The 15,307-nt window shown below is 41.4% G+C and overlaps 1 protein-coding gene across 1 annotated transcript in view; it reads right to left on the minus strand.

Annotated features, from left to right (window-relative positions):
- Window positions 1-8,570: 8,570 nt before the first annotated feature.
- Window positions 8,571-15,307, minus strand: part of CFAP45 (cilia and flagella associated protein 45) — a 48,004-nt gene continuing 41,267 nt past the window's right edge. The window contains exons 9-12 of the mRNA XM_074262277.1: window positions 12,717-12,830; window positions 11,666-11,859; window positions 10,010-10,234; window positions 8,571-9,007 (exon numbers count right to left, since the gene is read on the minus strand). Coding sequence (XP_074118378.1) covers window positions 8,929-9,007; window positions 10,010-10,234; window positions 11,666-11,859; window positions 12,717-12,830 — 612 coding nt within the window. The 3' untranslated portion in view covers window positions 8,571-8,928. The remainder of the gene's footprint in view (window positions 9,008-10,009; window positions 10,235-11,665; window positions 11,860-12,716; window positions 12,831-15,307) is intronic.

The following is a 15,307-nucleotide window of genomic DNA, read 5'->3' on the forward strand; positions in this document are numbered from 1 at the left end:
CATTATTCAAGGCTCCAAAGGCACTGAAACTCAAGACCAAAGATGTAAGGACGTTGAAAGAAGAGTATGGTAAGAAATGCATAAGTAACTAGCTGTGCGACTTTGTACAAGTAATTTTTCCTCCTCCTTTAGAAGGCAATTTCCTCATCAGACAAATGAAGGACTTGAAGAACCAGCTTGAAGTAACAAAGAATATTAGATTTAATGTCAAGGCAGAATTCTCTACTACTACAATCTATATGATCTTGGGCAATCACTTCCCTTCCCAAGTAAGGGATTGGACTAGATAAGTGAAAGACAATTTCTAACCCTAAATCTTATAATATCCTCCCCCAATTTTCTGGATCCATTCCCCACCATCCCAGCTCCACCTGCCAATTCCAACCTGACTCCTCCTTTAACTTGCAGTCCTCTCCTCTATCCCATCCATTTCCTTTTCATAAAGATTAGATAAAATACTAATGTTTCTCAGGAAAATGAGAACATATAGAGGCACAAAAAAGCAGAGATCAGCAGACATTGAAACACAAACAAAGGAAAGGACAAAAGCTTATATTCTGATACAGCTCAAAGCAACTCCCACTTACCCACCCAACCCCCAACTTAATCCTCATTGACTACTAAATGTAAGGTTTTCCAGGAGAGAGAGGAACATTTTTAAGTGTCTTCCACATCATTTCAAACCTGTAAGGAAGAAGTTGTAAGATTTTTTTATATCTAGGTAAGTCTTGATAGAGACAAAAATAAATAAATAAAACAGAGACAGAAAGGAAGCAAGAGGGATAAAGAAGGCGGGATTTCAGGTTCCCCAGCTGTTGGACAGGAAAAGTCACTCCCTCAAAGGCTCCTTCTTAGGCATGACTCATCCCCAGACCTAGGTTTGTGTGGGGAAGGAAGGTGCCCTATCACTCTCTTCCTAGCCCCCATCTTACTCCTCCCACACCTCACAACTCATCCTATAAGGATCCTTCCTTTCCTCTATCTCTTCCACACCAAATCTTCATCCCTTTTTCTTCTATAGTTCTTCTTAGCCTCTCCTTTCCCAACTCCCTGCAACTCCCTTCTCTGGACTTGAGGGCTATCTGACATGCCCTGCATTGCCCAGGGCTGCTATTTCTAAAATTGTGCCCACATTCTTCCTTTCCAAAACACTACAGCTCCTAGTTCTTTGTTTTAAACATCCCTTTTCTGTATCTAAGCCCTTTATCTTCATTTCATATTCCCTGGCCTGAGCCACCTAATGCCACTGAGAGGGACTCAGGAGCTGGAGATGGAAGGAAGGAGACTAAGATAATTAAAACCAATTTTCAGATTGAGCCTTTTGAGAAAACCAAAGAAAAGAAACTTGTGAAACAGAGACAGAAAGCATCAGGTTGGGTAGAAAGCTGAATTCTAAGTGTAAAGAAATGGAATAATAGTTACAATTAGGAACAGATAAGCTCCATTTGGTTCCAGAGGAATGAAATCAAGTCCTTTTAGCTTTGAAGTCTATGCACCAGGTAAGAATAGGGTGAGTGAGGTGAAGTATGTGGTTAGGGAGGTACAGAGGGAGGAGGTGTGAAGTCTGGGGTAATGGTTGCAGTTATATTGGAGTTGAGGCTAAGGAAAAGTAAAGGTCAAGTAAAGAAGAGTTAGAAACAGTTTCCCAAATAGAATTCTAGCTAGAGAAACTCAAGCTGGGCTTCAGGAAAAGCATTGGAGATAAAGATTTGGAGATCAAGTTAGAAATCAAGATTACTAGGAGGAAATAAAATAATATTTTTAAATCAAAGTTAAAGAATTAATATTGGTATGAGAATTAAGTACTGGTAGCTGAACTGCAATAACAGCCTAGGAATCGAGATTCTCTGGGACCAACATCCCTGGACTAAGTAGAGAAAAGCTAGAATTCCAGAAATGGGTATCACAGGGACCAACAGAATGCAAGACCTTCCTTTCTCTCTCAATCTCAATCTTAGGGTCTCTGATTCTCACTCTTGTCTATCCTAAACCTGGTATTCACTAAGCTATATTCACAGGGAAGACGGGAATCAGACCTCATGATATATAGGGAAGAATATTGAATTGTTAATCATAGAGTGACAAAAATATCTAAAAGGGATGAGTTGGTCCTCAAAGCCAATTCTCTTGGGTCTTTTGACTCCAAGTCAAGCATACCAAGTTTCTGTTCTTCAATGGATCTAGGTTTGAATCTTGGCTCTGCTACTTCCTTTCTATGTGATGAGTAAATTAATTCTTTTTTCTGGGCCTCTGTTTCTTCAGTGTAAGATGGACTCACGAGCTCCTGAAGGTCCTTCTGGCTCTGGCACTTTTGGAGAGCTTATAGTCATGGGAGTGCAGCTAGCAGATACTGGGCTTGGGGCCAGCAGTCACTTTGAAAGCTAAGGAAGATGGATAAATGGGTTGGGAGACTCCCCATTGAGCCTTTCTGGATCCAGCTCTGTACCCCTGGCTCCATGTTTGTTTTCCCTGGTTGCCCTGGATCCTGGATTAGGAGAGGGAGGAGATGGGGTTGGGACAGAGCCAGAAGAGGTGGGACCTGGAGTGGGGCAGGACTACGTCAGGCAGGCAAATAGTCCAGATATTTTCTATCAGTCTGGATGAGTGTGCCAGGTTGCAATCTATCCATACCCACCATACTTCTTTTGTCCTTTGAAAATTGTGTGACCCACAATTTTGATTCTTTGGATATTATGTGGTTCATAGCCATATTATATGATTAATTTAGCACCTTCCCCCATTTTACAGATGACAAAAATGAGGCTTATTGAGGCTAAGTATTTATCTAAGATTACACAGCTCTTAAGGATCAGAGATGGGACTGAGCACCAAGTCTTGACTCCAAGCCTTGAGTTCTTTCCAACATGTCACAGTAGTTCCTAATCCCCATTTGGCATACACACATCACCCAAAACTCAGGGCAATTCCCAGAATAAGGGAGCTAATCTTTGCTCTACCTTTGCTCCACTCATTTTGTTTCTTATTGCAATTTTCCTTGCTTTTCATTCCCAAGTTTCTCTGCAGAAAACTCCAAGATCTCAAATGGCCTTACTCACAACTCCCCCGAACTTCATGATCTCCTGTAAAATGGGTATTTAGGGGATTGACAGCCTTTCCTGTCCACCAAGAAGAAATCAGTTAAGAATTCATTAGGCAGGATGAAAGTTAGGCCACAAGAATAGCTTTTCAGGACTACAAAACTGAATGAGAAAATGAAATGATCCTCTTGAAAAGTATTTAAACCCCAATAGCAGTTGTAGCTAGGGAAGTCAGATAGATGAACATGGGTGGCCTTTCAGGGGACCAAAATGTTAATATTTTAAATGAGGGCTTTATGAGAACAGTATATCCTGGACTATGGCTCTGGTATCTCTTTCATGTGGGTTTGGTAGAGAAGGGAAGGAAAAGGAGAAGGGGTGCCCATCAGTCTGCTACCTGGTGTGACCTGTGATCCAAGCTAGCTCCCTCTCACTTGTTCTCCTCCAATTTTACACACACACACACACACACACACACACACACACACATTGCATGCAAAAGGTATTTAGATAAAAACTGTGAGCCCTCAATATGCCTGAGAGTCTCCCTGTGATCTAGCTCCAGAGTCCTCCTCCATCCCAAGTGAAATACCAACAACTCCTCTGCTCGCTTCCTCCTCCTCACTCCCAACTATCACTCATCCCAGCCCCAGAAGCCCTGACTGGCTTTGAACTTTCACAATCCCTTTCATGCTAGCCTAATCAAAGCATATTTACAGAAACCAATTAAATACTCAGTTCTGGCATAAGGCACAGATGAGAGAACTAAGACATTTGGAGGTAGAAAAAGAGGGTGGTGACAGATAATTCCACTGAGTCAAGTGGAAGTCCTGTTCAGGACACTGAGTCACATCCCTGCCTAAGGCAGCGCCGGCAAGACTGGCATCAGTTTCTGGAGCTAGAGTGCTGAGGCCCAGAGAATGCCTTCCAGCAAGGAGTTGGCATAGCACAGACAAGATTGGCTCCCAGCCAAGAGATCTGGGAATACTTACCTGAGAAGGCTGCTTATAGGTCAGACTGGCTGCCCCAAGATAAAATGCCAACCACTAGATTCTCCAGCCAGAGCCATCCAAAACTGACATCTGGGACTGAGGGACTCCAATAGGAGATAGGGGTCAAGACTTTAGGGATAAAAAGTAGGGGTTGGAAGGTCATGGGCATGAAAAAGCAAGCAATTACATATAAACAAAATATCTTGCCAAAGTCAGTAGTTTTTAATTTGGGTTTTTTTTTTGTTTTTTTGTTCTGTTTTGATTTTTGAAAGCTTCTAAAACTTTGTAGGGTTAGTAGAGTCTAAAGAAAGAATTGTGTCTTCTCAGCACTGGAAGGGCCCTGAGATCATTCTGGTTCAACCGATACTTACAACATTGCCAAAAGGTAGTCATCCAATCTCTACTCAAAGATCTTTAGTAGAAAGAGTACTGAGGCTACTGCCTCCCAAAGTAGTCAATTCTACTTTTGGAAGACTAATTTTCCAGCAGTCATTCCTTATATACTTTAAAATCTGCTTCTTTGCCACTTCATAGCTTGAGAGCAGAAGTGGTCCTTAAATAACAAGCCCAACCCCTTCATTTCACAGATAAGGAAACTGAGGCAAATAGAAATTAAACGACTTGCCCAGACACAGGTACTAGGTGCCTGAGGTAGGTTTTGAATTCATGTCTCTCTGGCTATAAGATCTAGTACCATATCCAAGATATCCCTCTGTTTACCTTCTACCTTTGCTTCTAGATTTATGAGACAAAAAGAACAAAACTAATTCCTCTTCCTTGTGATAGCCTTTAACTACCTTAAAACAATGGCATCCACTTTACTCCATCCTTCATACTCTTCTGCTAACATTAAGTCTCTCTTCTTCAGACTAGCCATCCCCAACTCTTTTAGCCAGTCTCTATATGGCCTAGTCCCCTCCCCTGGTCCTAATTTGCAGGACAAAAATGGTGCTTCTGGATCAATGGGTGCTTTTTTCCCACTTCCCAATTCTCTAACCCATCTTCCTATCCCTAAAGTTTTACTGGGATTCCTAAATCTATGTGTTTCCTTCTGAGTTAGCTTTGGGGGCTTCCACCTTTACAAGCTAAAAGTTCTCTTTTTGTGGATCAAGGAAGAACAGAATTCAATGACGGACTTGGAAATGGGCACTGACCATCCCAAGGGATCCACTCCCAGAACAGCTTGGCCAGGGCAGCTAAGGCACTGAACCAGACATCCCGGTGCCAAAGGGATCCAGATACTCCCTCCATAGCTCACCCAACAGCATCTTCATGTTGGTGCTGCCAAGAAACAGGCACCCAGGCCATATCTGCCCCCAGCAAGAGACACACTTTCCCTATAATTATCTTTACCAGAGAAGGGGGGTGGTACAAGAGAACTCACAACGTAACAAGCCTGCCTCCACCCTTTATTCCTAGCTCTCAATTGCACCCTAAATCTGAGACCCTGGATTTCTCTAATATTTAGTAGCTTGCCCTTGAGCTAGCAATAAAAAATAAAAAAAAATAAATTAAAAAGATAAAACAGACCCCAACATGAGGCAGAAGACAGCTAGATAGGACCTTGGAAGTAGGAACTGATTGGGTCAGGAGACTGAGGAGGAAATAGACACTTTAGAGAGGGGGAAAGTGGGAAAGTTTGCCCACATTAAACATCCAGATCATGTCTATGAAGAGCCATTCACCTCAGTACTTGTCTTCTCTGCCCAAAGGCATAGATTCCAAAGAACAGAGGTACCTTAGTCTTAAATCTCTAAGAGCTGCAGTTTAATTTGCATATCATTTGGCTGCACAGTACTACAGTGGGGGGGGGGGGGGGGGGGGGAAGACAGCATCATAAGTTTTAGAGCTAGAAAGTTCTTTGTATGGTGTCCTACTTTACTCTTGACCCAAAGTTGAAAGCCTTAAGATGAGACAGTTTAGGACATGTCTAATTCAGGAATTTTCTTTTATTTGAATATGCATATTTAATAAAAGTTTTGTGGGATAGTTTTCTTCATATTGGTGGAGGGAATGGGAGGAAAGAAAATTTTTTTTAAAATTGAAAAAAGTAAAACAAGTTCTTGACCTAGGATCCGTAACTTTTAAAATATATATATCTTTAAGTGTATTTCAATGTAATTGATTTCCTTTGTAATGCCATGTAATTTATTTTGTGTATTTAAAAATATTTTCCCAGATTCACCAGATTGCCAAAAGGTGTTCAAGACAGACCAAAGATTAAGAACTTTTAAGAGTGTTTTCAAGTAATAAATTGGTCAGCAGGCTGTATTTTTCAACTTTTGGGGCAGAGTTTTGGAAAGGGTGCTAAACCCCCATATAAATATAACCCGAGCTACTTATGCTTGGATGCCTCCAACACATGGGTAACATACGCTACGTTAGATTAACATTTCTCTCTTTATGTCTATGTTCCAATTAGAATGTAAATCCCTGAAGTCAGGGACAAGAAGGTTACACATCTTGGGATTTCCTACTTTTGCAAAGTAGGTGCTCAAAAAATATGATGGAGTAAAGTGAAGACATTTGGTTTCTAGTCTAATCTCTGACACTTTTATGTAGCATTGGTTAAAATCATTTTTCTTATCCTTATCTTTATAGATTCAACTAATCTAATATCAAAATGCACAAACCGAGGTTCTTATCTCTCTTTCCTACATTTAGTCTTCCATTATTCTCCCTCTTTTTTCCCCCTAGAAGCAGCTGGAGGAGTGCCTGAAATCAAGCATTCAAATCCAACCTCAGATGTATTAGTTGTCACTTAACCGCCACCTCATTTTCTACAATTATAAAATGGGAATGGAGAGAATCTACTTCTTAAGATTGTGAGGATTAAATATCTGTAAAGTACGTGACACATGTCAAATACTTAATGCTTTTTTTTTTGGGGGGGGGGAATTCCTCTTAAGTTTTGTGTCCTAAAACTTGCCATCAATTACTGAGAAAAGAATTTTTGAGGTCTCCCTTGCTCTCACTCTGGAAAATGGAGTAGGGATAAGGATGGATCTAATTCTAGTTGTGATGAGAATGATCTCAAAGTTTGGGGTAGACTATGTAGGAGGAAGAAGGTAGAAAATTCCTTGATTCTGGAGCAGAAATCCAAGTTCCCATGTTGAGATTATCCTTTCTGTGACTTAAAAGTCCTCAAGGAACTTCTACAATAGAGATGGATTTCTCCTTGCCATATTAGCTTCCCTCCCATTCCCAAGTTGAGTAGATGTGGGAGGTCAAGCTGAGCCTAAAAACAGTCTCTAGATCCCCTTGGAAGAATAAGGACAGAACATTTCTAGGCTCAAGTGGATACAAGCTCAAGCTATTGTGCATTTGGCTCATCTTTAGAGTGATCCTTCTACCATAAGGGAAGGGGATGCCCAAAGAGCCCCCCTCCCCAAAGCTTCATCCTTTCTAAAGAAAGCTAAGAGGGAAGGAGTCAACATAAAGAGGCTGGGGATGGTTCTCTATTCTTCATGGGAACCCAGGCAATGCAAGCACTCCCACCTCCACTCTCTTCTGCAGGGAGGAAGGGGCTAGGGGAGCTTCTGTACTGTGCCTGAGGAAGCGGAAGCACAGGAAGCAGCTTGCTGACTCTTGCTGGGCCCCATGAAAAGGGGACTCTTGCCCAGGGCCCTTGTAACCTGCCATTGTAAATACCTGGGACGCGCCCAGCAGCCGCCCTCCTCCTTGATGGCTGCAGGGCCCATCAGGGGAGGCAAGGCTGAGCCCCAAACCTGGGAATGGGGGGGGCAAATAAAATGACAATTCAAGGAGGGGCCCCTCCACAATTAGCTTCTCTTCCCCCAGAATAGTCAGATTGGTAATTCTAGACCAGGTTTTCATGACAGATTATTGGGAAGTGGGGGATGGATTGGAGGTGCGGTATTGATATTAATATTGATTTTGAGAAATAGTGATATTAATCATATCCTTGAGTCAAAGGAAATGGGTTGGGGACGGTTGAAAGGCAAAGTAAAGAGCAGATTGAGGAAAGCTGAGGCAGATTAATGGGCTGAGGGGACCCATGTTTATTGGGAAAGAATTGGACAAGGAATAGATTAAGGAGAATGGAGGCAGGCAAATGAGGTAAAGGGAACTGTTTGGGTGAGGGGGGATGGGGCAGGGTGGGGTGAGGAGCACTGGAGCTCTGGGTGTGCCCTGTTATGGGGGAAAAGGAGGTGGAGGTAATGTTTGTGTTGTGGTATTGCCTGAAGTTGAAAGGGCTCTGGCTAGGAAAGGCTGAGGAAAAAGGAGTCAGGATTCATCCTCTAGATCACAGATGCAGTCTGATTCATGGATATGTACAAAGGGACAGCTCTGCCTCGGGCCAAGGCCCCTCCTTCCCCAGCCCTCTGCCCTTCATCCCTCCCATTCCCTTCTCAGCTGCAGGAGCAATCAGGGAACTCCACAAAGGGAGCATCTTCCTGGAGGAGGCTCTATTGATGACATTGCAGAAGAATTAAAACTGTGTCAGGGCATGGCTGTTCCTCCGCTCCTGCTGGTTCTCTCAAACACCCAAGGCCACAGGTCATTCGCATAGCCCAAAAAGCATTATCTTTTTCTTTTAATAGGGATACAGAAAAAAAAAAAGGATATCTGGGTTCCTCAGATGATTATATAGGGGAAGGGGAGGGATACACAGAGAAACATCCCCTTGCCAGCAAGCTCTTTTACCTCCCTGAGACCTACTTTACTTTTCTCGGCATTCTCACTGTGGGTACAGAAAATCTTCAGGCCTCAGCCCCACTGAGAGAAAGTCAGGCATGAATCCTAATAAAGGTATAATAAATCTAATCTCTATTTGTAAACTCTCTGGGTCAGCAGCAATAGTGGAAACCAAGGGACAAAGTCACAGGTAGCCCCTGGCAGGGGTCTAGGGAAAAATCCATTTGTAGCTCCTTCACTCAGCTCACGGAGGTGGCTGGCAGAATATTGCCTTTTCTCTCTGCCTCAATACAATACTTCTCCGGAAGGCCCGTGGCTCTGCAGAGAGAAAGTCAGAGAGGATCAAAAAGGGGCTAAGAGCAGCAGGAAGGAGCACATAGCAGGTCTTGGAAAAGGTCAATCAGTCTATCAGCAAGCACTGAGGGTGCCCTGAATTCTAGGTGCTGTGCTACGAGCTGGAGATATTAAAAAAGGCAGAAAGATAGTGTCTGCTCTAGAAAAACTCACCTTCTAATGGGGGAGACAACAAGGAAATATATATGACACATACAGGGCAGATAGAAGGGAATCTTAGAGGGAAGGGCAATAGGAGATAGGTAGAAAGCAAAGACAGAGACGTGGAATAGGGAGAATGGAAGGAAGGTGGCCAGCACAAACTCACAGGCAGGATTACTAATCCTCCTAAGAGGTATCCAGAGAATAAAGTTCTGAATTTTTCCTTTTTGAATTTCAAATTGTCAAATACCATAACTGTTGTAATAATGGGCCCAATAAATGACATTATTGGTTTTCTTTATAGATGAGCCCCATTTTTAAGCTGATATTATTTGATTTTAACAGTAACACTAGGGAAACAAGTTCTTGGATTCAGAGGGTATGCATATGTTCATAAAAACTATTTTCTACTGAGAAAAAAATGGAGAATTTTGAAATTAGGGAAGAACTGCTACTCAAAGTGCAAAAGCAATTATTTTGATAAAATGGACTTTTGTAAATTTAAATAAACAGCAGAAAATTTTTAAAAGAATAAAGTTCTAGAACATCCCAACTCCCATCCCCTTTCATCTCTGATCCAGTTCTCCCTTCCCTCCCAGTTTAGGGGAGATTCCCCCACCCCAGGCCATTTCCCTTTCCCTTTCTGCCAATACTTTAGTAATCCCCTGTCTATACTTCCAGCTCTGGGACAATCCCCATCTCCTTGGCCATGGGTTCCAGGATAATGCTCCCTGCCTTCACCTGCTTCCAGATCCAAAAGGATTTCCCCCCATCAGCTCCCTGACCCTCTGGGTCCTGGAAATCAAGACTGGACAGCAAACCCACCTCAACTCTTCCATCTTCTTCCTCTTGATGTCATCGATGCGCTCTCGCCGCTTCTGGGCCTCTTCCTTCAGACGCCGGCCCTCTTCAAAAGTGGCGATCCGCTCCTGCACCTGCTTCTGCTGATTCTCTCGCACCTGACGCCTTAACTCATTGGCGTGGTGCAGGTTTTCTTTGGCTTTCTTCTCTTCTTCCTCATGTTCCTTCTCGATCTGCGACCGTTGAGCCCTTGGGTTTGGGGGGAAGCCAAGATAGGACTCAGAAGGGAAAGGAGCCTGCCATCCATGGGTGCCCACTCTCTGAGGAAACCTTTCTCTACCAGCCCCTCTTTACTCATCTCACAAATGGCCTATTCATAGACCTTCTTCTCTGAAGACTGTGCTGTAATTTTGTGTGTTAGTGCACCAAGGGTTCTTGTCTCTATACATTCATTCATTCAATGAACATTTATAAAGGACCAATTTTGCATAACTAACTGTGCTAGGTGCTAAGGGAAATACAGGAACAATGTTAATACTTTGTTGTTTTTTCATGTAATGGAATTAAAATGATTTAGCCAAGGGAAATTGGAGCAGCAGTAATAATAATGTAAATCAGAGAGATTTGGGAAATATGGGTGGGGTCTATCAAAAATGGTATGGCCTTTATAAAGCTTTTTTTAAGCTAAACATGCTTAAAATATTTAAGAGAGGCAATGTACTGTGGTGAATAAAGGATAAATCATAAGGTTCAAGTTCTATATTTGATACATACTGACTAAGTAACCACAGCTAAGTCATTTAAGCTCTTGGTCCCGCTGACATGAAAGTTACACAGAGCTTGCCAGGTTGCATCCATGAGAAAATTTGCAGACTGAAATAGTTCTTTAGTTCAATATCTAAGACAAGATTTAAATTCAGGTCTTCCTGACTTCAAGTCCTGCATTCTATCCATTAGCTGCCCTTTCTTTATGTCTGAAACCTTTTCTGCTACAATTTCATTCTTTTCTCTCTTATGGAAATAAAGAATCATTGTTGCCTGTCATTCTTGTCAACTCTCTCTCTTTCCAGGGGAATTATTCCAATTCCTTTAACTACCACAGGTTCTTGACCAAAAAGAATCTTTGTCACACAGCTTACTCTGAGCAAGCTACTTAATCTCTATCTGCCTTAGTTTCCTCACCTGTAAAATGGGGATAAAATATCAGCCTAACAGGGCTGTGGTGAGGCTCAAATGAGAAAATATCTGTAAAGCCCTGAGTACAGTGCCTGGCAACTAGGAGGCACTTACTTAATATATGCTTATTTCCATTTCACCTTTCCTTTTTGTAAAATCATTTAAATGACCATAACAAAGAAATAAAGACTAATCTAGACTGATTAGAATCCTCTCAGTAGGTGAGAGTACCTATCCTCAACAACATGGTTCAGTGGGAAGAAAAAAGTATTTGCATTTGGGGCAGAAACCTTGGATTCAAATCCTAGATCTTCCACTTACTGCTGGGAAACTCATTGTTTTCTCCAATAAAGGGGTTAGACTAGACAATTCCTAAGGTAATTTGCTCATCTAACTGTAGCTGCTCACCCTTCCCTCCATTTCCCCTTACCGGCCCCCCTCTACATCCTTTGCCTATTTAATTGGACTTTGTTATAGCCAGGGGAGGAAGAAAGGCCAAACTACCTGAGGATCCTCTCAAACTCATCCCGGTCCCGCTGCACCTGCACAGCCAGCGAATGCTCCTTGTAAGCCACCTGTTCCTTCCGAATCTGTTTCATCATCGCCTCAGTTTCTGCTTTCTTCTGGGCATTCTCTTTCTCCTTCTGGCGCCATTCTCGTTCTGCCATTTCCTGATTGCGCCTGGCCCGCAGAGCGTCCTGACAGGAGAAAAAGAGGCAATTCAGTGAAGGTGGGTGTCCTTGCCAGGTAACTGGGAGGGCCTTAAAAATTCTAAATCCACCCAACTGAAACCAGGAGTGTGGAAGGCAGGACAGGTTAAAGTGCATGAAGGGACAAGTCTCCCTAAACAACCCTCTTCATCCCTAAGATATCTGAAAGAAGCTTCCTCAAAGAACTCTGTGATTGACTCCACTCTTCCACTCCTTCCCTAAATAAATGATGGTAAACTAATCCCTTAGAGATCACCAGTTTATGGTCTTCCCATTACTCTTCTGCTTTGAGAAACCCAAAAATTTCTCTAGCAACAAGAGATTCTAGGAAAGAATAGATCACATTTAATGATCAAAAAGTAACAAGAAGCTATCTTATCCATTTTCCACCCCAAAGTTATTCCAATTTGAAAATACTATTAATGAAGGCATCCAGTGTCCTTTGGTGACCTATTTGAGAAGTTGATATTCTGCCACCAGAAAGTGATTAATGTATTACCCTGTTTCTCAGAGGCTGTGACTCCTGATTTTTAGAGAGGGAATGCACCTCGCAGAAGGTACTATACAGATATATATGTGTGTGTGTATATATATATATATATATATATATATATATATATATATATATATATATATATATATATATATATGTATATGTTTGTGTGTGTACATATGGGAATATATATCCCCCAAATACTTCTATTCAACCACTACCCCTGTAGACAGATCACCCTTAGCTCCTGTATGGCTAAAGTATGCAGACAACTTTGGAGTCTCTTCTGTTAGGCCTTTCCCTGAAGTCCCTATCATAGGCTGCCCAAGGAATGACCTGGAGGGGAAGATACCTGCTCTGCTTGGTAGTCCTGGGCTTTCTCTTGCATGGCCCTCAGCCGAGCGGTCTCTTTGTCTTTTTCCTTTCGGATTTTTTCTTGCTCAGCTTCAAACTCTGCTTCTCGGACCTAAAAGAGAGAAAAAGCCAAGGGAAACAAGACATATTACAACCTCGGTCTGTTAGACAATCATAAAGCCCCTACCCCCAGATGTGGATCTTACAATCTTCCAGGGACACTTCCTCTTTCAATACTGGAAAAGCAATGAAAGTACTAGTTTATCTTTTCTATCACCTAATTTTCCCATAAGACAATTTCATCTTGTTTAAGAAATAGACAGGTATGTTAGCAATGAAAACAGCAGTCTTTATCAGGTGCTCATACTATAAAAGTGGACAAGTATCTATTCCCAAGGCGGTCTCCCCAGGGCTGCTCCTCTTCAGCTGGCAAGGAACAATTTCCTGACAGAAAATTCCCTTAGCCCCGGTATTCTACATTGACAGACCTCTGCAAATATCCTTATGTCCATATTTTTGTGTCTTACCATATTAAGTCAGAATTCTTTTAAATTCGTTGTTTCCCGGTAGCAACTAATTAGTGCTTTGCATCCAGCTGGTGTTCACAAATGGTGTTGGTCAATGACTGATGATTCCTAGGAGTATTCTGAGGTTTGGAGAAAGCTACTACCAAATACCCAAATGCAACTAACCTGTCCAAAACCCAGTGAATGAATGACTCAAAGCACTGCAAAGCACCATGCTAACTACACTGGGAATATAAATTTAAAAAAAAAAAACACACAAGGCAACCTTTGCTCTCACAGAGCTTACATTTTATAAGGGAATCAACATATATAGTAGGTTTCCACTGCATCAGATGAAAGGATCCCACAGTTCTTAATATGCAGAAGCAAAGGAGATATTAATGCCTCTTTTTTAATGTCACTCTCACTGATAAATTCATGTAAGTGTCTGACATGGAATGATCATACAGTGGCAAGGACCTTGGTGGCAGAAACATTTGGATTTGAGTGTGAGTGGGCTTGTGCCCAATTGTATTAAGATCTACTCCCCTAAGTGGCTCTCTTCAGCAATGAGAGGATCCAATTCAGTTCCAATTGATCAATGATGAACAGAACCAGCTACACCCAACAAAAAAACATTTGAGAAACAAGTATGGACTGCTTGCATTCTTGTTTTTCTTCCCAGGTTATTTTTACCTTTCTAAATCTGATTTTTTTCTAGTGCAACAAGAGAACTGTATAAATGTGTACACATATATTGTATTTAAGATATACTTTAACATGTTTAACATGTATGAGACTGCCTGCCATCTAGGGGAGAGGGTGAAGGAAGGAAGGGAAAAGTTGGAACAGAAGTGCTTGCAAGGGTCAATGTTGAAAAATTACCCATGCATATATGTTAATAAAAAGCTATAATAAAAAAAAAATCTACTCCCCTGATCTATTTTGATCTAAGTAGTAATTTTAAGGACTCCTAGAAATCTCAATAAAGAAATCATATTTTTCTTGTGCACCAAGATAATTGTATAAATATGTACACATATATTGGATTTAACATATATTTAAACATGTTTAACATAGATTGGATTACTTGCCATCTAGACGAAGGGGTGAGAGGAAGGAGGGGGAATTTTGGAACACAAGGTTTTTCAAGGGTCAATGTTGAAAAATTATCCATGCATATGTTTTGAAAATAAAAAGCTTTAATAAAAAATAAAGAAATCATATTGTGACTTGGATGGTACATGCCATCTGTACTGTTCTGAGATCAGAGAAAAGCTGTGATCAAGTAGGAACCCTACTTAAGATGGGTTCTGAAGAGACAGCAGCATGTACATGGATATGTGTTTTCCTATGAGACACAAAGAGCATATTTATATCTATATGTCCCATTGTTTTGCCAGTCTATATGCCTTCAACCTTTCTTCCACAATTCCATCTGTTTTCCCACCTTTAAAACATAGCAACGAGTAACAGGCAATGAAAATAGTGGAAAGATCCATGTACTTGAAGTTAGAAGCCCTGGATTCAAGTTTAAATTCTAATACTTATTAGCTCTGTGACTACGAGCAAATAATTTAAGCTCTCTCATTCTCAATTACCTCATCCATGAAATTAGAATAATAGCTAATCATGTTTAACATATATTAGACTACTTGCCATCTAGGGGAAAGGGGTAGGAGAAGGGGGGTGGGAACTGGAACACAAGGTTTTGCAAGGGCTAATGTTGCAGAATTATCTATGCACATGTTTTGAAAAATAAAAACCTTTCATAAAAAATAATAGAATAATAGCCAGCATTTATACAGCACCTATGGGATACCAGGTACTGTGTTAAGCATTTTATAATTACTATCACATTTGATCCTCACAACAATCCTGAGAGCAGGTGCTATTATTATCCCCATTTTATAGATGAGGAAACTGAAGCAGACAGAGGCTAACTGTCTAGGCAATCAGTCCACAAATATTTATTAGGCACATCTATGTACCAGACACTGTATCAAATGTTGGGCATTCAAAGAAAGTTGTAAAAGACAATCCTTGTTTTCAAGGGGCACATGATCATGCAAACAAATTATAC

Source organism: Sminthopsis crassicaudata, chromosome 4 (assembly GCF_048593235.1).
Source record: "Sminthopsis crassicaudata isolate SCR6 chromosome 4, ASM4859323v1, whole genome shotgun sequence".
NCBI classification, from domain to species: Eukaryota; Metazoa; Chordata; class Mammalia; order Dasyuromorphia; family Dasyuridae; genus Sminthopsis; species Sminthopsis crassicaudata.